This window comes from Gracilinanus agilis, chromosome 3, assembly GCF_016433145.1.
Source record: "Gracilinanus agilis isolate LMUSP501 chromosome 3, AgileGrace, whole genome shotgun sequence".
NCBI lineage: Eukaryota > Metazoa > Chordata > Mammalia > Didelphimorphia > Didelphidae > Gracilinanus > Gracilinanus agilis.
In genome coordinates, this window is record NC_058132.1 from 202,784,859 (window position 1) to 202,811,407 (window position 26,549).

The 26,549-nt window shown below is 38.9% G+C and overlaps 1 protein-coding gene across 1 annotated transcript in view; it reads left to right on the plus strand.

Moving 5' to 3' along the window:
• LOC123241375 (transmembrane protease serine 4-like) overlaps positions 1–26,549 on the plus strand; it is a 44,548-nt gene that overhangs the window by 7,435 nt on the left and 10,564 nt on the right. The window contains exons 2-6 of the mRNA XM_044669031.1: positions 11,303–11,464; positions 12,724–12,853; positions 15,922–16,032; positions 24,713–24,753; positions 26,389–26,548. Of these exons, the coding sequence (XP_044524966.1) occupies positions 11,303–11,464; positions 12,724–12,853; positions 15,922–16,032; positions 24,713–24,753; positions 26,389–26,548 (604 nt within the window). The remainder of the gene's footprint in view (positions 1–11,302; positions 11,465–12,723; positions 12,854–15,921; positions 16,033–24,712; positions 24,754–26,388; position 26,549) is intronic.

The window sequence follows — 26,549 nt, forward strand, 5'->3', positions numbered from 1 at the left end:
TCCACAGGAGATAGGGTTGAATGTCTATAATCTTTGCTCCCAAGAAGGATGGGGCTGGTGGATCTCTTGAGCATGGGAGTTCTGAGGTGCAGTGGGAGTTGGCAGTTGGGTGCCTTCACTAAGTTCTGAATTAATATGATGAGTCCCACCTCTCTCCTGGCAAGTAACTGGCCCTGGTCAGAAAAAGAGGAATAATTCAAAGCTCCCATGCTGCAATGGGATTAGAATCTGGCACATACCTGAGAGTCAGGCACATTTGAGAGAAGCTCCCATACTTCCAGCTTGCATAAGAGGGGGAGACCAATCTGTAAAAAAAGAAGAAAAGAAAAGAAAATTAAGAAGGAGGAAATAGTGGAAAGTGACAAGACAGAGAAGTGGGTGTGAATCCTAGTGGAGGGTTGGCACTGCCAAGATCCAGGGCACAAGTAGAGGGGTTGGCCTTGGCAACCAGAAGGGCCTCTTCATCTCCCAGGGCTGGAACAAAAGAGGAGAGAAGGCAAGAGATGAAATGTAGGCTCTTGAGGAGGACCGTAAACTCGATGGGCTCATTTTTGAGCACGGAAAAAGAGGCTCTCTGGTGAGAGGGAGCCAGGATGTGGTTTGAGAAAAGGTTTGGAGCCACCACTAAAGGGACTGCAATAGGAAACCAATCCAGGAAGATTGAAAGCATCATTGGGCTGGGGCAAGAGCCCACCTAAGACTATAGAACAGCTGCTTGCCATAGCCCCAGTTAGCGTGGCTGCCCCACTTCCTTCAGTACCTTCTAACAGCACATGGGCAGAGAAGGCAGAAGGTGGAAGTAATCTAGGGCTAGGCTATGGAAGTGATAAATAAAAAGCAGATAAATAAAGGATTGGAGGTGACTGAGGTCCTGGGGTGAGAGAGTAGAAGGCAAAGCAAGGGAAAACAAGAGAAGTCAAAAGATGGCAAAGGAAGGGAAGAGAAGGCAAGGGAAGGCAAGGGAAGGGAAGGGAAGGCAAGGCAAGGGAAAGGAAGGCAAGGCAAGGGAAAGGAAGGCAAGGGAAGGCAAGGGAAGGGAAGGCAAGGGAAGGAATACTTGTACTTCCTGAGTCTAAGAGACAAAGATGAGGTTGTTCATAAAGAGAAGGGAAATGGATGCTGAAAAGGAAGCATCGGCTTGTCTCCCAAGTAATAATGGAGTCACAGGTACTGTCAGATCAGAAATCAGCTTGCCAAGGGAAAAAAGCTGATGGCACCACTCAAGAGTCCAGAGTAGAGATAACAACAATAGGTCTCTTCTCTTTCCCAGGCCTGTTTCTGACCCAGAACTGAGAACTTCCTGAGACTTGTCCAAATGGATGACTCCTACTCACTTATGGTGATTCATATGGGCATAAACAACACTACCAGAAGCAATACAGAAAGGATTACCAATGACTACAAAGTTGGGCAAGAAACTGTAGACCAAAGGGGCACAGGTTATTTTTTGTCTTGAAGTTGCCCATTGAAAACAAAGGATGCATAAGGAAAACATTCCATTGGAAAGTGAACAGCTAGGGGCAGCTAGTGTTAAAATCATGATCTGGGACAAGATGGATGCCACTTTGAATGACAGGACTGACAGTTGAGAACCTTGGAATGTTCCCAGGTGTCATGAGCCAAGGGCAAAAAGCAGTTGACCCCAGCCTTATAAATACCCCCAAGTTGGCTCAGATTGGAGCAGGGACTTAGGAAAGTGGGAGGTGAAGAGTGAAAGGGGTAGGCCTGAAACCTGTGACCTGTGATCATACTGAGAGAGCTATAGAACCATCAACATTATTGTTATAGCTGAGAAAGTTTACTGATTCATCTATCAACATCATCAATAGCCTTCCCTAATCTCTGACTTGGCTGTAGCCAAGTCAGGTCAGAGTTAGGGAGAGGGTGAAGAACCTCCAGTTTCTACAAGCCTAGCAATCTCCAGACCTTGATCAACAATTACATAATAGCCAATCAATTAGCAATAGGGTTCCTAGATCCTCAATCCTGTTACCTTGTTTCCTTACCCCATCAATAGATTCAATATAGTATTTACCAACAAGTACCTTTCCTGAGTGGTTACTATACCAAAGCCCTTGGGAAGGGGAAATCAATACACAGTCAGATTATACTGTTTCCAATAGCCAATCAATAGCCCTTATCCACAACTAATCCAACCTCAGGTTGGGACCTAGAGAGGCTAATCATCCACACAGCCTCTCAAGGGGTCCCTGCCTGGGCAAATTGTTAGAAGGGAACAACTGACAGGTTTAGTCAATCAAGCCTGCTAGGGAGGAGAGGCATAGATTATACCAACAACATTTGTGAGAGGAAAGTGTGCTTTCTCCCTCACCAATTATAACCAGCTTAGGCCTGGGCATACAATCCCTCCTCCATGCATACTATCTCTGAGATCCATATATACCATCCATTCTCCAAGATCCAGAGATAGAAATAGAGATATTCTATCCATCATTTTCTTTTTAACACTAGTGACTCAGTGGATTGAGAACCAAGCTAAGTGATGGGAGGTCTTGGGTTCAAATTTGGTCCCAGACACTTCCAAGCTGTGTGATCCTGGTCAAGTCACTTAATTGCCTAGCCCTTACCAGTCTTCTGCCTTGGAACTGACATACAGTTTAGATTCTAAAACAGAATGTAAGGATTTTTTTTATGTTAGCTCGTCCTACCCATGAGCAATCAATGTTTTTCCACCTGTTTAGATCTAGTTTTAATTGTTTGGAAAGTGTTTCATAGTTGTGTTCATATGATTCCTGTGTTTGTTTTGGTAGATAGATTCCTAAGTATTTTATATTGTCTAGGGTGATTTTAAATGGTGTTTCTCTTTCTAACTCTTGCTGCTGTGATGTGTTGGAAATATATAGAAATGCTGATGATGTATGTGCATTTATTTTGCAACCTGCAACTTTACTAAAGTTGTTGATTATTTCCATTAGCTTTTTAGTTGATTCTCTAGAATTTTTTAAGTAGGCCATCATATCATCTGCAAAGAGTGATAGCTTAGTCTCCTCATTGCCTATTTTAATACCTTCACTTTCTTTTTCTTCTCTAATTGCAATTACTAATGTTTCTAATACAATGTTAAATAATAGAGGTGATAATGGGCATCCTTGTTTCACTCCTGATCTTATTGGAAATGCTTCTCATTTGTCCCCATTGCATATGATGCTTGTTTCTATACCATTTATTATTTTTAGGAAAGGCCCTTCTATTCCTATACTTTCTAGTGTTTTCAGTAGCAATGGGTGTTGTATTTTGTCAAAGGCTTTTTCAGCATTTATTGATCTCTGGGGGAAATGCAGACACACTTTAAATCTGAATTATCAACATTTCCTCCATCACTTTCTTAAGTGTAAGCAATCAACAAAGCAGTCATTAATATATGACTTTGTCAGTGTCCGAGGTGTAAATGCTCATGTTGAAAATTTAACACCCAGCTCCCATAAGCCCGGTTAGAGCTGGTGCCAGAGCACACCTGGTTTAGATCTTGTTTCTGATACTCACCAGCTCTTTGACCCCAAACAGGCCACTTTCTCTCTCTGGGCCTCAGTGGTTTCTGTTCTTCTGTCAAATGGAGGGAGGGACTACAGACTGATTGCCTGACCTCTGAGGTTCTTTCCAGGAGGAATGAAAAGAATTTCAGTGGCACCACTCAATGAAGCCCCAATCAGCAAGTGCCAGTGATGTGCCAAGCTCTGGGGAATAAAAATTAAATGTCTTTGCTCTCAAGGATCTTACATTCTAATTGGGGGGGGGGGGGCAATATGGAGCCACACTGGTTAAAGAATCAGAGGGCCTAGGTTCAAATCCTGCTTCTGGGACTTACTACCTGTGTAACTTTGGGCAAATCACTTGACTCTCTCAGCCTCAGTTTCCTCATCTGTAAAATGAGAGGATTGGATTAAATAGTGTCCCAGGTCCCTTTCTGCCATAGGCCCTCTGGCTTATAAAATCAGTGCATATTTGGACAATAGTATGCAGTTTATGCCTCCTGGTTATAAGCCAATCTGCCTCTGGCTCTGTGTGTTTGTGTTTCTCTTTTTTCTCTCTCCCTCTGTTTCTCTCTTCTCTCTCCTATGTCTTTCCTCTGTCTCTGTCTCCCTGTTCCCTTTGCCTCTTCGCTCTCTCCCCTGGCCTTCTTTGTCTGTCTCCTCCCTCCCCATTCTCTGTCTATGCCCTGAAAGGAAAAACTTATTCTGAAATGATTAAGGGCTCAAAGGCTGTAAAAAACTCTTGTTCCAATGCCCCTAACTCTTTGTGTCCCAGATGTAAGAAAGGTTACCACTGGAAGAAAAATTGTAATTCCAAATTCCATAGAAATGGTTACAGATTACCTGATAAAGAGATTTCAGGGAAGATGGAAAGGAGGCCAAATACTGGCCCCACCAATGACTAAATTTAATCCAAGAATTCATCCTAGTTTAGCCAGTTCCTTGCTAGAGTTAACCCATTTTCTGAATAATTTTCTGAATAATAAACTTTCTTTTTTCTCCAGATTTCTTTAGCAAAGAAAGATATGATTTATTGATCTTTGATAGGATGTCTTATATTTGTTAGAGTATGCGTGAAATGCCCGGGAAATATGTCCTTGATCAGTCTATGTGTCTATATGTTGTGTCTATGTGTCTCTGATCAATTTGAATCTTAAGTTTTATTGTTGTGTTTCTCTGTGATCACAATGGAATTTTGGAGAAAATAAATCTCTCTCTTTCTCATTCATTCCGGAGGAATGGGAAAGACAGACAGAGGAGTTCGAGAAATTCAGAAAAATAACATCTCCAATGGATTTCTGAGTGTTTTAAACTCTAAGAGAATTTAATTGATTAAAAGAAATCATATTCTCTGCTCTCATTAAGGCGAGAATCAACAAGATAATTTGTCTACATTTCTTTTTCCATTTCTTACTGGCCATAAGAAAGGGAACAAAGAAATCATAAGACACTAACAGGGGACAGATTTGATCCCACCACCAAATTATATCAACAGGTTAAATTCTGAGATGTATATTTAATCAAATTTACCAAGGATTCTAAATGCAATTTAAGAAAAAAGTTTTATTCAGACAGAAAAAGCAATGATTCTGAACTGTGTACTGAGGTACAGAAGTGCAATTTAAAACTTTCTTAGCTAATCAGAATCATCAGTTCTCCTAAATGCTTAACTGAGAGTGGTAAAAACTTTTTGGACTGACACAAGTTTAATCTACCATTAATCACACAGATGTTAGTGAAAATCTTAACTTATAAATTATTAGAACAATACCATTGGCTTATATTTTGTAATTATACCCCTTTAAACAGAGAATGGTTCATGAGAAAACTTTAAGCCAAAATTGAATCATCCATGCTGCCTCAGTTTAGCAAGAAATAATTTTGGAAAGTCATAAAACATAGTTCCTTTTTCTCAAAACTCACAGCCCTTTCTCTAATTCATTAGGATACATGTTTGCTAAGAATTTGAATAGATACTGATGGTATAGTATAAATCTATTGACTACCAGTTAGAAAATGGAATTTCACTTAATTTTAAATATGCACAAACTTTATATTGAAGAAGTTATCTATTAAGACTTGCAGTGTGTAAAATATGGATTAAAACAATCAAATTTGCCAAAAATGCTTATCAAACTGAATTTGAGGATTGCAAATGATAAGTGCAAATTATGTAAGGATATTAGTTCATGATTTAAAAGAAATATTTAATCAGTTATGTAGATTTGTCCTAAGGTATAGAGAGGCCAGACTACAGGTTTTATTCTTTTTTTAAGCAGAGGTCTGAAAGAATAACTGGTATATGTAGGAAACCTTGTTAAGAAGTTTTAATCAGGGACAATTTGGATATAGTGAAGTTTAAATTAATATTCATCTGGAAGTGGTAAATCATCAAGGTTTTAAAATAATGAGGCAAATTTTATAAATGCAGTAACTAAAGAGTTAAAGAACACAGCCGCTTGAAAAGCGGCTGCAGCCTTGGACATGTTTCAAAAATAATTTAACCCCTTCTACATAAAGGAGGGAGAGTCTCTGACTATAAATATTTTCAGCAACAGTTTTTACTAACTCAAACTCAGTAAAGTGAAATAATTAGTAAGAAGCTAATGTTAATTTTGTAACTTTCTGAAATCTGGTTCAATTTAAGTAGTTATCTCTATTTCAAATAATATTAGAAAATGCAAAAATAATTATTGTGACATCTTAAATTTATGCTTTAAGTTACTAGATCCTAGTCAAAGTATGTCTCCTATGTTCACTATTTCACTAGTATTTAAAGGTTAATTGAATAGATTGTATTCTCATAATATTTGTGATTTGTAGTAATGCATTCAAATCCAGAATATAAAATTATAACAAAATGCATAACCCTTATAATAATTTGATATCATTGTTAATATGTACTTGATTGTGATGGCATTAATATTATTATAATGTCTTTTACTTTGTAGTGATTTTGATGCAATTAAAACTAATTAACAAACTTGTCAATATTATAAGATATAATGAAGAATGCATTTAACTAGAAATATTAATCATCTCAGTAATCATAAGGGACCTGAAATAAGACTATTATTTGTAAAAGTAGGAATATTCCAAGGTACCTGGTTGAAAATTTTGAAGTTTTAAAATCAATAACCTTTGAAGAGTAATTTTGTATCAAGATCAAAACATATAAATCTTACAAGTACAATCATTTAGTCAGAGGATAAAAAAAAATGCTACAGAAAAAAAGGAATTTTCCTTACTTTTAAAAACTTAGAACTTCTAACAAACTTATTAACTCCTTCCTTACTATAAATTTAGAACTTAAAGGGGTAATTAGCAGTCTCATTGAATTTTGAGGTTATGTGGACAATAATTTTGCAAGCAACGCTGATACAAATATTGGGTTTTAACAAAATTGTTATTGAATGTTATCAAAACATGTCCTTTACTTTGTGAAAACTAAAGCCATATGTTCAAATGTAAACTATGTGTAAAAGCTATTTGTTAAAAATTGATCATGTCTATTTACAATAATATATGATTGGTATTATTAACTAAAAGTTTAAAGTAAACTGACTATTTCAATAAGTTAAGAGAATAACCAGCCCCTACTTTAACCCTCTCTACTCAAGATAACATTGATGAAAACTTAATTCCAAGCAAAGTTGTTCACTCTTTTCTATATTACAGAAAAGAATTACTAGATAATTTATTCATTGAGAAATTGTTGAAAAAGAAAATGTGTTTATCATATTTTATAAAATTATAATTTTTCATTGTGTATGTAAATCTTGGAAAACTTTCAAATGCTATTGGTAATAATTACTATTTAAGGTAAAAGTCATTGGATTTGCAACTGATATTACTCATTTATGGATTATTGATTTGGATTCACCATTCAAAAGAAAGATATCATTGATAAATAATCCTTGACTCTTACCTCAAGTCAAACAATATTATACTCCCTTCCCTCCTTTTGCCATATTCAAAGCAAAGTAACATAATAATTGAAGCCCCGGAAATTTGAATATGTAAAGCAAGCCAATATGTTCCATTGTTTACTAAAGAAACTGTATCCATTCCAAGTGTTGTTTCAATGAAAGTTAGTTTGAATCTCTTGTACATTAATTTATTTGTATAATTTCTGACCATCAACTGGAATAGCTAATTACAGATAAAAGAAACAAATAATACCCCAGAATTATAATATGGGGGTTGAGGTTTTATTTTATTCATACAAAAAATGGATTTGATTTTTGGGTAAGAGTCATTTCGTTAAATCTAAACTATATATATAATTTTCATTTTTAAAACATTTTTTTACCTTAAAAACATTGTATTTTTCTCTGAATTTTTAATTTTCTTATTGCTTTTCCTTTAATTTTTTTATATATAGAATAATTGACTTTTTTCACTTTTTCTCATTTTTGTACTTAAATTACATATTATCAATATTAATCCTTTTTGATTTCACAGTAATATAAGTTTAATATTAAAGCGTACCCACAAAGCCTTAGTCTATGGAAACCTGCCACGAATTGGTAAATATTATGGGACTATAATTAATGATTCTGTCTGATTCCAGGAGAAGGGAGCAAAAGAGCCACAAGGTTAAGGAGACCACCCAGTCCAATGGGATTGGTGAGAAACTGCACAATGCCTAGCACCGCAAGGTCAAAAAAGATCATAGCAATCCAAGAAGGATTGACAAAACTTTCTCATGCCAATACTGAAGGACTTAAACTTAGTGATTGGGTTCAGGGTTGCAGCTTTTCTGGCATATGTTAGAGGCTGGACTTCCTTGAGCTTCATCCTAGTTAAGTACCAAAGATTGGCCATCATCCTGGCTCAAGTGCAGGCAAATCAGACCAGGAAAAGACACTTCCCTTTCTCACAAAAAAATTGGTCCTTTTCTTTCTCTTATAAGTGTGGTAACTTTCTATAGTCCTGGCTTCTAAATGGGTAATTTGGAAGAAGACACCATGAAGATGCCTGCAGAGACCTACATTGCATCAAGAAGATCCAAAATGAACTTTGGGGTGCAGTTGCTTGAACTATGGGGAATTAAATGCATTTGTTTTGAATGTACACTCTTGCGCCAAAGGGGACTGCCCCCTAATTGGCTTTTTGTCAATGCACCTAGCAATCATTGGATCATTGTTTTTGTCCTCTTTTTTTTTCATCTCCAAATTTGTGTAACTTAAAAGTTTCCCTTGGCCCTCATAAGAGAAATTCACACAGCCCAACAGGTGGATGCCCTTCTCAATTTAAAAGAAAAGGGAGAATATATTGTGGAGATCTCTTTATCATCTCTGATAAGGACAGTTTAGTTGATAAGGAAATAAGGACAGGACAAGGGAAATGTCTTTTACTTCATGCTTCCAGCTCTGGCTCCAGGAGCATGGAGTTTATTATATATATTTTAAGACTCGTTTTACACAAAAGAACCCCCCCAAAACTTTGCAGATGTGCAGAAGTTACAAATTATGTCACATCAAAACACAAAACATTGGCTTCAGAATAGACCAAGGCCAAGGCTGAATTTTGACTAGGTTCTTATCACAAAGCCAAGTTGGGGAGTATCTTGGCCTTAGCTATAACAGGCAGCAACATTCCTTGCTGTGTTAACAGTGTTAATCCTTTAAATTCAGGTTTGATAGGAACTTAAAGCTTTTCAGTAAGGCCATAATACTTTTCAAGAAGAAATCACAAGGATCACAAAAGGGGTCAAAAGAGGAGTCTCAGATTTTTATCTATTCTCTTATTGGCTTCCCACATATGAGGAATAGAAGAACTGAGAAAAATGTCATGTCAGTTAAGTGGCTCAAGAGATAGGACACATGCCTTAGAAGGAGATTTGAATTCAAATCTTGTCTCAGACATTTACCAGCTGATAACTGTTATGTAGAGATGGCTGCATGGAATCCCTGCAAAATACAGGGACAGCCTCACCCAGAACTTTGGGTGAGGGGGCAGTTGAGAAGGGTTGAGACAGTTGCTTTGTGGGGGGTTGAGGTGAGCGGATCACTGCTTACTGCTCCTGACTTGGGGGGTTCACCTGAGTGGCCATTGTGGCATAAGCCATTGTGGTTCCTACTCAGGGGTTAGCCGGTTTTATAGGGTTAATCCTTATCAATATCAATATAACAATTATTTAGTGATTTAGTGATTAGATATATTCACTATTAACAAGAGAGCCAGTGTAGTTAAGTGCCCTTCACCCCCTCCTGTGGGGGTGGGCGGAGGGCAGCTTCAACCTAACAGATCAGGGTCACCCTTTTCTTATCCAAAACCCTAATTACCCCCTCTAGTTTTTCCTTTTCCTTCTTAATATAAGCTTTACCTACAATATCTGTGCCTGGGAATTATTTGGGGGTTACTCACTGCTCAAGTCTGGTCATCTAACTTGAATCCTGTCAGCGGCCAGATTTAAGAAGATCATCTATCTCAGTCCTTCAACATTTAGATAACTAGCTTCTACTTATTCCTCTATCAGACCTGTGGGGAATATAAGTTAAAGAAAATGGAACATCATGGAAGTTCAGTTTCAAAAGAAACTTACCAGAAGTACCTCAGTCAGTTTCCATTTTTTCCAACTGAAACATCAACTGCTTAGGGGGAGGGGTTTGAGAGCCAGGAGTGTCTAGCCCCCTCCTTTCTCACTGAAGCCTGTCAATCAGTGTCTGTATCTTGAAGGTTACTGGCCCTGGCATAATCATCAGCTTCCCCAAAATATCTGTTATTTATTAACATAACATAACTCTGAGCAAATTAGTTAACCTCTATTTGCTCAGTTTCCTCATCAGTAAAATTGGCCTGGGACCTACCTCCCACTTGTTGTAAGGGTCAAATGAAATAATATTTGTAAAGCACTATATAAATTCTAGCTAGTGTAATACAGATAAGATAGAGCAAGTGTACATCATCATCAGGAGATTATGAAAATGATTAAAGCCTAGACTTTTGATTTGACGTCATTTGATTAAACTTCAGACCAAACATCAGTTAAGGCTTGCCCTGCCAGGTCTCATTATACTCAGGCCAAGTTTGGCTCTTTTCACTATCTCTCATTCGCTTTGCTTAGTGCCCATACTGGGAGCATTTGTATATAAACACCTGAAGCCATGGGTTATTGGCTCCTTTCTTAGATTTGGTGAATTTTTGCTCTTCTTCCTATATTGTTGCTGCTCTTTATGGAATTTTGCTTAGTGGATATACCAAACAATTTTCTCCTCCCTCCTTCCTTTTCTTTTCTTTCTTAAAAAAAAATCCTTCTTTTGTCTTAGTATCAATTACAAGGGCTAAGCAATCAGGGTTAAGTGACTTCCCCATGGTCACACTTCTAGGAAGTGTCTGAGGTCAGATTTGAATCCAGGTCCTCACAACTCCTGTTGTTCTATTCACTATGCTACCTAGCTGCTCCTGCTCCTTTCTTTTCATAGTCAAGGCCTTTTTTATCAGAAGTACAAGACTCCAGGAAAATACATTCTTACCAAGTCTAGTCTGGCATACTCTGTCACCAGTCAGAGATCTGTTATTCCTATCTTTTTGGCATAGTATAGAAATAAAGGTACTTTCATTGAATGGACCTCATTTTCCTCTTCTGTAAAATAAGGGTGTTTAATTAGATGATTTCTAGCTCTTACATTCTTTCAGAGAACACTCTGGCTTCCTACCATTTGATGAGTGAAATGCTTCTTTGAATTAGAAATAATTAATTGCAGTGGGTCCATGCTACAAATCTTTTAATGGGAGAGGCTAGAAAAAGACAACCTCTGCTAGCTACTAATCCATTATTTCCTAACACCCAAATGTATTTGCAGCCATACTAATCCTGCAAAAGTACTATTTTTACTGTGCAAACACCTACAAGTTCATCCCAACGAATAGGGTGTGTGATGGACACAAGGATTGTGCCTTTGGAGAAGATGAGCAGCATTGCGTGGAGAGCATCGCCAATGATGAAGACTTGCCCCTGGTAGGAGGTGAGTGCCCAGCAGGTAGAGAGAACAAGGACTGGTTACTGATCTTAAAGTCCAAGACATTAAGGGATGGATGAGAACAACAGACATAATGGAAAGTTGACTTAAAGCAGAGAAAGTGCTTTAGTGATCTTTGGGGTTGGACCTAACAGACCATCCCTCAGTATGGTTAGACATTAAGACAATGTGGATCATATGATATTCGGGCATAGGATATTGAAACCAAGACAAATGGGTTTCAATTTTGGTCCTAACATAATTTCTAGCTGCACAACCCTGGGCAAGTCACAGCCCCTCTCAGCCTATTTCCTTGTCTGTAACATGAGCATAATGATACTTCCCCTACACTATTGTAAGGAAAGCCCTTTTTGAACCTTAAAAACACAATTAAAATATGGGTAGTTAGTATTGTTCTTATTACCTGACCTTTGGCAGTTCCCCATTTTCACTAGGAGTCTACCAATCTACTAGGAGTCAAAGGTTAAGGTAGGTAGGTTGCCCAATGGATAGAGGTCTGGGCTTGGAATCAGAAAAAAACTTCTTGAATTCAGTTCTGACTTCAGACATTTCATAGCTGTGTGACCCTGGGCAAGTCATTTAACAGCTCTCAGTTTCAGTTTCCTCATCTATAAAATGAGGGTAATAATAGCAACTAACTCAACAGGGTTGTAGGGACAACCAAATAAGGAAGCATATAAAGCACTTTTCAAAACTTCAAGTACTACATAAATACCATTGAGTCAACAACCATTTATTATACACCCATTGTGTAATAGGCACTGTGCTAAATGTCAGAAATAGAAGAAAAGGAGCAAAAAGTACCTTCTCTCTATGAGTTCATCTTCTAATTGGGCAGAAAACATACAAAACATTACAGAGGAGATGGAAGTTCATTTCAAAGGGATGGTGTGGTGGCAGGGGACAAGAGGGTAAACTGGGAAAGGTCTCCTCCAGACCCTAGAATTTGAGTTGTCCGGAGGTTAGTGGAATTTTGAAGAGACCTTGAGCCTAGCCAGTTAAAGCCAAATAGACTGGCCTTCTTGTTGTTCCTGAGATTAAAAAATCCACCCCTTCACTAATGTTCCCCTCATCTTACTTCTCTCTCATACCCCTAAGCTGCACTCTCTTTGATCCCTTCCCAGAAGAAGAGATGAGGTGAAGCTAGTCTCAGAGTATCTTGGGGCATTAGGAGAGAGAAGTCCAGGTAAGTCCAGGAGAGTGACTTACTTCTCACAGCCTGACCCAAGTCTCTCCTTTCCTAGTCCGGCTCTCCAAGGACAGGTCCACTCTACAGGTGTTACACAGACAGACACAACTCTGGTTCTCAGTCTGTTTTGACAACTTTCGAAAAGCCTGGGCTGAAATTGCCTGCTCTGAGATGGGATATAACAGGTAATTTTGTCTCCTTTCAAGACCTTTATTTCTTCTCTCTTCATCTTTTGCACCTCTTTGACCCCTTGCCTTGCCTCTCCTTTTTTTCTCTATCTCCCATACTTGCCTTTCCTCCCTTTGCTGGCAGCCAAAGCCCTTTGGAGTCAAATAACCCTTTCAATGGGCCTTAATTTTACTAGGATGTTTTAGTCCTATCTAACCCTTCCAGCCCTGCTCAGATTATCTAAAACTGGCTGCAAAATCCTGAGTTACAGACTTTGTAGTGGACCAAACACTGGCCTGGTCATCTGCAGTCTTGACACCTGAGAGACTCCTAGTTCTAACACTAACTAGCAAAGTGACCTTGGCAAAAAACATCACACTTTTATGGCATTCCTCTGTGTCTTCGTTTGTAAAATGAGGATATTGGATTAGATGACCTCTAAGGCTCTTTCCACTTCTAAATCTATGATCTTATTATCCTTCTCTCTAGGTCTTAGTTCTCTCATCAATAAAATGAAAGGCGTTAGACTAGAGGTTCCTTCTGTCTCCAATACTCAATAATTCCATTTCTCTAATACAATGCATCTATTTGGAATAGATGGACATGGGGGCATCTCTGTTCATTTCCAATGTGGGATAACCTTCCCAGTTTTTCCACAATGTTAAGATGCTAGGCAAAATGGCCAGGAGATCTGATTTGCTCATTCTTGGTCCCTCCTCTTTAATACAAAATGCAAAAAAAAAATACTATATATTTCCCCTGAAATTCTCTAACCAGATGCTCCAGGAGCCTCTGAGAAGGAAAAGGGTTTTCTGCTTTGCCTACCCTGTATTTACAGAATCATAGGGGCAGTTAGATGGCACAATGTATAAAGCACTGATCTCAGAACCAGAAAGATAACTTCCTGAGTTTTTATTTGGCCTCAGATACTTTCTAGCTGTGTGGCCCTGGACAAGTAATTTGACCCAATTTGACCCAGTTTCTCATCTATCAAATGAGCTGGAAAAGGAAATGTCAAATGACTCTAGTATCTATGTCAAGAAAACCTCAAAATGATGTCACAAAAGAAGACATAACTAAAGATGACTCAGCAGCAGCAAACACAAGAAAGATTTAGAACTGGAGGGGAATCTTAGAGATTTAGAGAGTTTAAAACCTTCATTTTGCAGATAAGAAAAATGAGGCCTAGAAAAGTTAATCAACTTGTCCAAACCAGATTCTCTGAGTCTAAATCCCAGACATTTTCTACCATATGATACTGCACTCTTCCAGAGCCTTTAGTTTGTGACAAGCCTCTCAAAAGTGATGGAGAATTCTCCCTAAAGCCTTTAAACCTACTCTCTTACCATACACCCAGATTCATCTTCTAGCCTACCTTTTGCCTCTAGCTCACCTCCATATCCATCCTTCTGCACTCGGTAGTGTGAACCTCTGCTTTTCTCTCTACTCTACCATTCTGAAACCCAGGTTAACACCAGCACCCATTCCCATGCATAGCAGTCAGCCTGGGCACGAGTTAGTTAACAGAATCATCTTGCTGTCTCTAAGTGGTGGAACCCAGGAATCTTTCTTTCCTGAGTTCTCAGAAACCCCTTCCTACTTTGGTTCTTGGATGCTGCATATCAAAGCCACATGTCTGATCTTTTCCTCTCTTCTCTACCCACCTACACACTTTATTTTAGACTTCTTCTGCCTTGTTCCCTAATTTTCTCATCCTTTTTTCTCACCTTAGGTGGTCCCCTTCTTACCCTGCCAGGTTACCAAAGGAGTGATTACTGTACCCATTCCAGAAGGAATACCATTCAGTTAATTCTATGGATATCAAATTTGCAAACCAATCAGTCACTGATTGATTGATTGAACCTATTCCTCTATTTTTTTAATGGTCTTTTCTGGGCACTGGAGAAAATGACTGAGCAAAGAGGAGACAAAAGAACCAAAAGATAGAATAAATCAGGGGTAACAATTAGAGGAGGTAAGTTTCATCTGGGATTAAGGAAAGGCCAGGCACAGTTTGGCAAAGAGAAGAGAAAAGGGCATTTCAGCTGAAGGGAATCTTAGTGCAAGACCATTTAGGGATAGGTCATGGTCCTGCTCTACCTCCTCCATAGATAGCATCACCACAGAAGGGAACAACAAGAAGAATATAGTAAGGGGAGCAGCCAGGGGCTCAGGGGATAGAAAGCCAGGTCTAGAGATAGGAGATTTTGGGTTCATCAGACACTTCCTAGCTGTGTGACCCTGGACAAGTCCCTTAACCCCAATTTCCTAGCCCTTACCACTCTTGTGCCTTGGAATCAATACACAGTATTAATTCTAAGACAGAGGGTAAGGGCTAAAAAAAAAAAAAAGTTTAGTAAGTACTTAATGTATGCCAAATGCTCAAGGCTGAAGGCACAAAACAATTCCTGCCCTCTGGGAGTTTACATTCTAATGAAAGAAACCCTCCTCAAACTTATATGCAACCAAATTCCTTGTTTGAAGAACTGACATTCCCCAATCAGATAAGCTTCTTCTATCACCTGGATCCATTCACTGCTTTCTTTTCCAGTGGACCAAAGGCACTACTGTGAAATGCAAGGAGTGAGTGAGGACCTGGATGCAGTTGGAATGGAAATGAAGTTGAGAGTTGGAAAAAGACATTGTAAACATGAACAAACCCTATCATGTGATAGAAGGATTAGGATGTTCTTCAAGAAAAATATCTCCAGCACTTCAAAATAAATAAACATTTATTGAGTGCTTGCTATGTGCTAGGTACTGTTCAAGGCAGAAAATGTTAGGACTTCTCCTGGTTATTATTTTTTTATATGAAAGCCACATGCCCCCACCTTAGCTGCTTTTTAACCAGAGCAAAATGCAATACCTAAGGCCATTACCTCCATCTGTTCCTGCCCAAGGAACAGTGACAGTGACTAGAATCCTCTAAATCCACACCAAGATGAAGACTCAGAGACAGTGCCTCCTGTTCCCTCTCACATTCCACATCATTCAGAGCCTACATATACCAATTGGGAGAGGGAGGACTAGGTCCCCATTATCACTCTCTAAGCTCCTACTCCACTTAACATATGGCTTCTTCCAGTTCCAGCATGAAGCCAATTTTCCAAGCTGTGAAGATTGGCCCAGAGCAACAGTTGCCTGTCAGTCATATCATAGCCATAGACCAGGAGCTTCAAGTGTGGGATTTCTCAAGGTAAGTGAGAGGAATCTTCAAAAAGTCAGGCAGTGGATACTCGTGGCAGGGTTCTTGTATTGCTAAGTTAGGAAGAATTTAATCTAGATCCCAGGAAAGCCTGGCCTGACCAATGAGATAATTCAATTCTGGGAGGTTGTAGAATCACATTACTGGGAATTTGTTTTTGTTTTTGTTTTTTCATATGACATACACCCATCCACATAAGCTGGGTAATGTGTCATTTTACCTAAAGGTAGTTGGCCTTCATTCATCATCCATGTTGGTGGAAAATTACACATTTTCTAACTGCCTCATGATCCTTACTAAACCCCATAAATCTTCCATTTTCCTTGAACAGGCCTAGTCATTGACTATCTTAGGTAGTCACTGCCCAGTAACAAAGACCCACAAGTAAAAGCCTCTTCAGTGTTCTAAGATCTCAAAGAAAAAAGATTCTGAAACTTTGATCTGGCCCCAATTAGCAGAATCACAGGATCTCAGATTGAGAAATGGCCAAACCAAAAATCCCCACTATATTATTCCCACCAAAAGGTCATCCAGCTTTTTCTTTTTTGTTGTTGAACATTATTTTCCCCTTTTTTCTTTTAAATTTATTTATTCATTTGTTTGTTACTTTAACATTCCCAGGTATCTCCCTCTACCTTTCTCCTCCCCACACTAACATGTCATTTGACCAAAATATGTATATATAATTGTTACAATTAAAAATGTTCTATGGGGGCAATTAGGTGGTTCAATGGATTAAGAGCCAGGCCTAGTGAAGGTCCTAAGTTCAAATCTAGCCTCGAATATTTCCTTTCTGGATGTCTCTGTCCCTGGGCAAGTCAACTTAACCTCCCTTGCCTAGCCCTTAACACTCTTGTGCCTTAGAATCAATACATAATATTAAAATTATATATGGGGGGCAGCTGGGTAGCTCAGTGGAGTGAGAGTCAGGCCTAGAAACGGGATGTCCTAGGTTCAAACCCGGCCTCAGCCACTTCCCAGCTGTGTGACCCTGGGCAAGTCACTTGACCCCCATTGCCCACCCTTACCACTCTTCCACCTATGAGACAATACACCAAAGTACAAGGGTTTAAAAAAAATTATATATGGGAGTAAGGATATCAATTTATTGAATAGTTTGATATTTAACCAGTAAAATAATGTCAGTGATCCTGTCGATGACCAAAGACAAGGAAGTTCTTTCACAATGGTCTATAAATATAATTTGGGGGTTTAATATTCAATGCCTTTCTTGGACTTCCCAAGACATCTCTGATTAGTGAATAATTCAAAGAGAAGATATCCATTAAGACTCTAACCCAATATATTTTCTGGGATGCATTATGGGAAGATTACAGAGTAGAGTGTGAAGCTTTCTTGCCCTCCCAAAAACCCCCCCAAACAACCAAAAATAACTCCCTAAAATCAGCTCTAACAATGTAAAAACAAATAGGATTTGGGAGTGAAGCTAAACAGCCAGGTACAACTAGGGGGAAAGATTTCTGATTTCCCTAGCCTCAGTTCTAGCACTATCAACCCCAGGAGCAGAAACGTAGGAAACAGAAGGAATCTACATGGCAGCCCCAGAAGACAGGATCAGCAACTTCACCTTGTTTGCTGAGCCAGGGAAGTCTGCAACCCCAAGAATCCACCAAGAATTCCACTACTGGAATCTGAATCCTCAGGCAAAGGGCACAAGGAGCAGCAAAGGGCCCTAGGAGCAGCTGAGTCTATTGCAGCCTCAGTTCCAGAGACCCCAGCTGGTCTACAACTGAGGATTAAAGGAATGGACACCTCAGAGTCAGTGGGCACCAAGCCCTAGAAGCAAGAACTCAAACTTCATTGATAATAAGCAAGGGACTTTGGAGGTCCAAGGAACATGAACAGGACACTTTCTCTGCCCAGAGTTGCAGTTGTAGAGGAGAAGTGAGGAAGTGTGTTTGCTGAGAGTCTAGGGTCCTATCAGTTCTGGTCACTCCCAGGAAAGTGGAGTCCCTTCTTGCTGATACAGTGGGGGGGGGGGGGGTGGAGGGGGCAGTGTAACTGCTTGGAATTACAGTGGCAAAACTACACACAAGGTCTGATGTGAACATCTGAGGTCAATCACAGACTAGGGCTCAAGCACAGGAGTATGCCTGAATCTGGACTATAAAAACTGCAATAATGAAATAGGACACAGGAAAAAACAAACAAACACACACACACACACACACACACACACACACACACACACACACACACACATCCTGAAACCTGAGAATACATGAATACAATAGAAATTCTAGGACTCCAGGAAAAAAAAGCCTATTATTAAGTCTATTGGCCTGGCTGCTAAAATTTAAATTAATTAATTTAAATTAGCTTTAAAAGAGAAAGAACCCAACTATTGATAGCTATTATATTGACAGAGGAGATCTTGGCTCAAATTCAGAGGATAGTGAAGTAAAAACAGCAAAGAAATACAATAAATGGCCACAAACTAAAAACAAGCATTTGGAAGAGCTTTAAAAATAACTCAAAAATCAAATGAGAGAGATTGAGGAAAAATCTTTTTAAAATAAGAGCAATGTAAGGAAATCAAGAAAGTTATGAAAGATCATCCAAAGGGATAAAGAGATCCAGAAACTTACAGAAGAAAATAATGTGTTAAGAACAAGAATTGGACAAGGAGAAGCTAATGATTTCCTGAGACAACAAGAAATAAACAAGCAAAATCAAAAGAGTAAGCTAATAAAAGAATACAAAACATCTTATCACAAAAAAAACTGTCCTGGAAACTAGATCAAGGTGAGACAATATAAGATTAGTTGGATTCTCAGAAAGTTATCATTAAAAAAAAAAAACTTTAGACACCATACTTCAAGAAATAGTCAAGGAAAGATGCCCAGAAATTATAGAAAAAGAGTATAAAACAGAAATTGAAAGAATCTATCAATTACTACCTTAAAGAGACCTAAAAATGGCAATGCACAAGAAAATCATTGCTAAGTTCCACAGCCTCCACATTATGTATTTTTTTATTGTTTTTTTAAACCCTTAACTTCTGTGTATTGGCTCCTAGGTGGAAGAGTGATAAGGGTGGGTAATGGGGGTCAAGTGACTTGCCCAGGGTCACACAGCTGGGAAATGCCTGAGGCCAGATTTGAACCTAGGACCTCCCGTCTCTAGGCCTGACTCTCAATCCACTGAGCTACCCAGCTGCCCCCTTAGCCTCCACATTATGGAGAAAATACTACAAGCAATAAGAAAAAAATTTTAAATACTAGGAACTGTAGTTAAAATAGCACAAGACTTAGCAACTGCAATATTAAAAAAACATTGGACATGGAACACAGTTTTTTGAAGAGCAAAAGAACTGAGCTTACAACCAAGAATAATGTATCCAGCAAAGATTTGAGTATAATTATAAAAGGAAAGAAAAGGATGTTTAATGAATAAAGGAGTTTCAACTATTGCTGAAAAAAAAAACCAAACTCAGCAGAAAATTTGATCTATAAGAAACATACAAAGGTCATGAAAGACTAATCATGAGCAACCCAAAAGGTCAAACTGTTTTATTCTATTATGGGATGATGTTATCTATGGCCCCTGGGAATGGCATCATTTCCTGAGTATTTTGAAAGGGTGTGTATGGATGAAATATTTGATGTGAAGGGAATGTAATAAATAAGCTGAAATGGTAGTGGAATAGAGTAGGAAGAGGAAGGGTAGAAGAGCTAGCTTATATGGAAGAGGAGAAATAAATGGAGGAACCACCATGGAGAAAGGGATGAAGAGGTAGAGGGCTTGGAGTACTAGAACCCAACTCTCACCAGACCTGGGATAAAGAGAGAGTAACATATACAATTAGAAAGGTAAAAATGTTCTTAACAGGAAATTAAGAAACAGGAGGGAATGAGATTGGGATGGAGAGGGGACAGTGGACTGAGGGAATAAGAAAAGGAAGGATGGGTTAAGAGAAAGGACAAGAGCATAAGTGAGGTAAAGAAGAGATACCTAGAGGGAGGGAGTACATATCAAGAAGTGGGGGTGGGGTAAGGTGAGAGAATAAAGGAATAAGGAAGTAGAAAGGCATATTTGAGGGATTAAAAAAGGGATTTGGGGAAAGGTAGATAAGAATTAAAATATAAGAGGGAAGGGATAAAGGAGTGACCTTTGGAAAGGTGAGTCAATTTGGAAGTAGGAGGGCAAGAGAAGAGAATAAAGAAAAATTTTTAGGAAGCAGTATGTACTGGAGAGATATTGGACAAAGAAAACTGGACATTTGAGGGAGAGATATGGCAGAAAGAAAGAAAATGAGGAACAAATGGTGAGAAATGGAGCAGATGGAAATGCATAGCTAGTAACTATGACATTGAGTGTAGCTGAGATGAATTCAACCATGGAAAGAAAATAGATAGCAGAAAAGATTAAAAATCAGGACCTGACAACGTGTTGTTTATAAGAAACACACTAAAAATGAGAGATACACATAAAGTGAAGATGAAGGGTTGGAGCAAACTATACTATGCTTCAGATGATCCAAAGAAGGCAGAGTAGCAGTCATGATTTCTGAACGAGTTAGGGATAAAATGGACATAATTGGAAGGGATAAACAGAGTAACTATATTATGTTGGGGGTAGGGGGTACTATGGATAAAGAAGTAGTATCAGTATTGGATCTGTATGCACCAAGTATAAGAGCAACCAAAATTTTAAAGGAAAAACTAAATAAGACACAAATGGAAACAGCAAAATAATAATAGCAGAGGACTCCTCAGAACTAGATTAATCTAACCAAAAAATAAATACAAAAGAAATTAAGGAGATGCAGTTAGCACAATAGTATTCCATCACCATCAGGTACCACAATTTGTTCAGCCATTCCCCAATCAATGGACACCCCCTCATTTTCCAATTTTTTGCCACCACAAAGAGCACAGCTATAAATATTTTTGTACAAGTATTCTTCCCTGTTATCTTAAAGTTAGTTCTTATAAGAAATTCTATACCTAACCACCTTTATGGAAGCCTCTGTCTACATTGATTAACACAAAGCGCAGATAAGACAGTATAGATAAGGCAACTATTTACATAAGCTGGCCCCTCTCCTACCTATTAGAGAAGGAAAGACAGAACTCAACAATTTTAGCTTTATTTTTTGGACTCATTCCAGTATATTCAACTCAACCCCAAGCCTTCTGTCTGTGTATATATGCTCTTTCAAACTACCCAAGTTGAGATGTCATTTTTAATGGTTACAAATAATATTTTCCCATATAAGAAGTGAATAGTTTGAATTTATGAATCCTTTATAATTGATCTTTTATGTTTACCTTCTTGTGTTTCTTCTGATTCTTGTATATCAAATTTTCTATTCAATTCTTCAAGAATATATGAAAGTGGGGGTAACTAGGTGGCTCAGTGGATAAAAAGCCAGGCCTGGAGATGAGAGGTCTTAGGTTCAAATCTGGCCTAGCTGTGTGACCCTGGGCAACTCATTTAACCTCCATTGCCTAGCTCTTACCACTCTTCTGCCTTCGAACCAATAACTAGTATAGATTTTAAGACAGAAGGTAAGGGTTTGATGATTTTTTAAAGAATACATGAAAGCCCATTAATTCATTAAATATTGAGGGGTTTTTTTCCCTTATATGATTATACTCAGCTTTATTAGGTTGGTTATTCTTGGTTGTAACCCAGCTCCTTTGCTCTCTGAAATATTTGGCCTTTGTTGTTTTAATGTATAAGCTGTCTTGTGTTATCCTGTCTTATGTTATCCTGACTGTTGCTCTATAGTATTTAAATTGTTTTTTTCTAGTTGCTTATAGTATTTTCTTCTTAACCTGGGAGATGACAAAACTTTTCTTGGGGTCTCTTATAGGTGATAATCAGTGGATTTTTTCAGTTTCTATTTTACCCTCTAGTTCTAAAACTTCAGGGCAATTTGACATTAATTTCTTGAAGAACAGTATGTAGACTCTTTTTTTTATCACAATTTTTAGGTTTCCTAAAAATTCTTATATTATATTATCTCTCCTCAATCTGTTTTCCAGGTCATTTGCTTTTGTAATGAGGTGTTTCATATTCTCTTCTATTTTCATTCTTTTGAATTTGTTTTATTATTTCTTATTGTCTTAAGAAGTTATTAGCTTCCCCTAACCCAGTTCTAATTTTTAAAGAGTAATTTTCTTCAGTGAGTTTCTAGATATTTTTTTCATAACTTTCTTGATTTCTTACATTGTTCTTTTTTTTTTTCTAATTTTTCCTCGACTTCTCTTATTGGCTTTTAAAGTCCATTTTAAACTCTCACAGGAACAGTTTTAGGATTTGTATCCATTTTACATTTTTCTTTGAGGTTTTAGAAATGGGTATTTTAACTTCATTGTCTTCCAGATGTGCCCTGCTCTTTTCTAGCATAATAATAGCTATCTATGGTTAGGTTCTTTCTCTTTTGCTTACTCATTTTTTTTAAAAATTGGCAGCCTATTTCTTAATTGTTAACTTTATGATGGGATCTGTTCCTAGGATGCAGGGGATGATGTCTTGGGTTTTAACATTTTTATGCTGTTATTTCCTGAGCTCTCTGGGGGCCTTTGACCTCATGGTTCTTCCAATTTTAATAATCCAGGGCCAGGTGTGGTCCCTCATCCCTGACTCATGCCTTAGTCTATCAGTGCCTTCAGGTGCTCCTCTCCACCCCTGAACATTGAACAAGGCCTCCTGCAATGCAGCTACCACTAGCAAATGCTCTTACTCTTTCTGGTCCCCCTGAGGTTGCAAGGGCCAACTCTTCCCTCGGGCCTGGGAATCCACTCTCCTGGGAGTGATCACAGGTAGAAGGGAGCTCACATCTTAAGACCCACACTAACCCAGGTGTGCTCACTCCTCACTCCTCCTTAGCTGCAGCCATAGCCTGGGACAATGTCTGGTCAGGGTGCCTGGGTACAGGAACCATCATGTGGTCAACCACCCAACCCCAACACAATTGGTGGAAAGATTCCCTTAAACAGGGACCAATCTTCCTTTCAGTATAGGAAACCACATGCATATAGATGTACTCTAGTAATGGCATACAAATATACATACACCCCAATTCTGACCATGACATATAGATAAACAGCCCTATTTTCTCTCTCTGTCTCTCTCTTGGTCTCATTCTCTCTCTCTCTCTCTGTCTCCCTGCCCTGCCCTTCCCTGTCTCTCTCTTTTTCTCTCTCTTCTCTATGTCTCTCTCCTCCCTATCTCCATTTCTGTTTCTGTGTCTTGACTTTTCTTCCTCCTTCTCTCCCTTGGTCTCTTGCTACCTCTGCTTCTGTCTCTTTCTCCCTTCCCCTTCTTCCCTCCCTCCATAACTCTGTTTGTCTCTCCTCTCTCTGGGTCTTCTACAGCTCTCTATTCTCTGTCTCTGTCTTGTGTCTCCCCATCTATTTATGTTCCTCTCTCCTTCTGTCCTTCTCATCTCTTCTCTTTTTTCTTCTCTCCCTCTGTCTCCCTCTGGCTTTTTATTTCTGTGTCTCTGTCTTACAGTCTTATACAACATACACACACACACACAATCACACAATCGCACAATCACACTGTTCTATATTTAACTAACAGAGAATTCTTGAAAATAAGTCATATTGCTACTTCTATTTTTTGTTGTTGTTAGTCAATGATGAATGGGTTGTGCCTATGCCCCATTCTTCTTCAAAGATCAAATTTTTAAGACTTAAAGGATAAAATTAGTCCAGTCATTTACATTAAATATCATTTTTTGAAAGACATGTGTTCAGGACAGCCAGGTGGCTCAGTGAATAGAAAGCCAGGCCTAGAGATAGGAGGTCCTGAGTTCAATCTAACCTCAGATACTTCCTAGCTATATGGCCCTGAGCAAGTCACTTAACTCCTATTGCTTAGCCCTTACCACTCTTCTGCCTTCAAACCAATACTTAGTATTGATACTTAGACAGAAGGTAAGGGTTGTTGGGCTTAGTTTTTGTTGTGTTTTTTTTTCATAAAAGGTATGTGTTCACCTTCCTATTGGTAACTTAGGGAGCACCTCAAATATATTTCTCCAGGTTCTGCATTCCTCCTTATTATGAGTAGTTTGATTGGCATTTATTACAAGGGTAATTTCTTGTAGTATTATACTTTAGAGCTTTTGATAGCTTCAGAAGGCATCCTCTACAGATAAGGAAACTGAGTCTCAGAGAGGTTAACTAGAATTCTTCAAATAGAGTTATCTACTTGAAGAGAGTTAACATTGGATTTGGAATCAGAGCACCTAGGTTTCAATTCTAGATCTTTCATTACTACCTGTGTGACCTTAGACTTCCTAGAAGTAACTTAACTTCTAGGAACTTACTTTACTCATCTTTCAAATAAGAAGATTGGATTTAATGGCTCCTAAGATCCCTCCAGGTGCTAAATCTGTACTCCCATCCCAGGGCATAGGTAGAAGCTAACAGCTATCCAAGAGTAGAAGGAGCTGCCTTGGAAAAGAGTGAGTTTATCCATCACCAGAAGTTTTTAGGTAAAATCTGAAGAATTTTTCACTCAGGATGACACAGTCATGTATTAGCCTGAATGGTCTCTGGGATCACTTCCAATATGAGATCCTCTCAAGGTCTGAAGGGACTAAACCTAACAGAGCCTGGAAGCCTAGACTTCTACACCTGGCCTGGCAAGGCACAAAAGTCAATCCCACCTGTATATTTGCATTTTCTAGGCCCTGCCTCTCAATGGCCCTGGTTGCCCTTCACTGCACTGGTGAGTATGATCACCTCTCTTTAAGGAGTCAGAAGAAGAAAAATTTAAGTCATGACTTGCTAAAGGAAAAGTGAGAGTATTCTATTTTTTCCATTCTCAGTTCTCTCACAATTCTAACTTTGTTTCTTTGGGATTCGGGATTTGACAGGCAAGGTTTCTCTGCATGCTTCATGCTAAGTACTCCAGTAAGTACTCCACATCCCAAGTTCAGGAAAGGCTGGTAGGGAGTTTTAGAGGCTGAGGAGGGCACAGTGAGGCTCACAGGCCAGCACCAGACACATCTCCATTGCTCCTGTCAACTTGCAGTTTCCCAGGGTTAGATTCAAATTCAAGTTTGACCAGCATTTAAGCCTTAATTAAATGCCTACTATGTGCAAGGTGCCTGGAATAGATACAAAGACAAAAAATGACCTTCTCTCCATGCCCTTGAAGAAATTCTATTCCACTGGATTATCCACATTCCATTCATGGAGTTACTTTAAATACAAACTATATGTTAAAGCACTTAAGATAGTGCTTTGCACATAGTAGAAGCTATAGAAATGTTGATGATGATGATGATGATGTTAGACACCACAAATGGAGTATAAAACATATTCCAAGCCCTCTAGGTCTTATAAGGTATTTGAGGAAATAGGACAGATAAAGTTAGATTTTTTTTTCAATATAAGGCAGCATATGCTAAGTGGCTAGTGAAGTAAGTGGTTCAGGGCTACAGAAGAAGGAAAGGTGAGAAGGAAAGCTGGAGAACTAGGGGAAACTCTAAAGGGATTGGAATTTGAACTGGTCCTTAAAGGATGAACAAGACTTGGTAAGTAACCTAAAGGTTGGAAGCCACTTCAACCCCTTGGACCACCCTGGAGCAAAGCTCAGATGGGATGAGGAGAATGGCCAGAGCAAGGGAGAAAAAGTGGAGATAGATCCTGAAGAGCTTTGAATGCCAGGTGAGACTGGATCCTAACTGCTTCCCACTACTTCAGTAGGGAAGCACTGGATAGATAGTAGGAAGAACTGGAGCTCTTTAATGGGGAATTGAAGAGCCAGAGACCAATCTGTACTTTAGGACACTGAAGCTGGCCAGGGAATTAAGATGAGTTAGAGGAAGAAGATGTGGAGAGACAAGTTTGGAGGTTAGTGAAATAGCTTCAGGGTGCAGTAATGAACTTCTGAACTTGGAACTAGGGTGGCAATTGTAGGAATGGAAGAGAGAGGACAAATGGGAGACTCATGATAAAGGACAGCTCTAGAGAAGCTAGTGATTGACTAGCTATTAGAAAAGAGGAAGAATGTTTGGAGACCAAGAAGGAGCATGTATTCATATTGAGAAGCAGTAGGAGCTAAGTCCTATCTATACTAGGGTGCAGGTTTCCACTCATCAGTACATCTGTGGTACAATGAAAAATGTGCTGAATTTGGAGTCACAGACATGGGTTTGGTCACTTCATCTCAATAGGCCTCAGCTTCCTCAACTGTACAATGGGTGGATGTGGGGGGAGTAAGGAAGGAAAATGGGTTGGCAGTGGGAAGAGGATGCACTAGGATGATCTCTCAGGTCCTTTCTACCTCCAGTTTGATGATGATATGTTTTATCCTTCTTCTCCCTTTCTCCTCTGGACCTTTACTGGGTGGATACAGACTGTGGAGGGAGTCTGTATAGTTCCAAGGTGGTCGGCGGGCATGAAAGTTCTATGAAGAACTGGCCCTGGCAGGTCAGCATTCAGTACAAGAAGATTCATGTCTGTGGTGGCTCCATCCTTGATCACTACTGGATCCTAACTGCTTCCCACTGCTTCAGG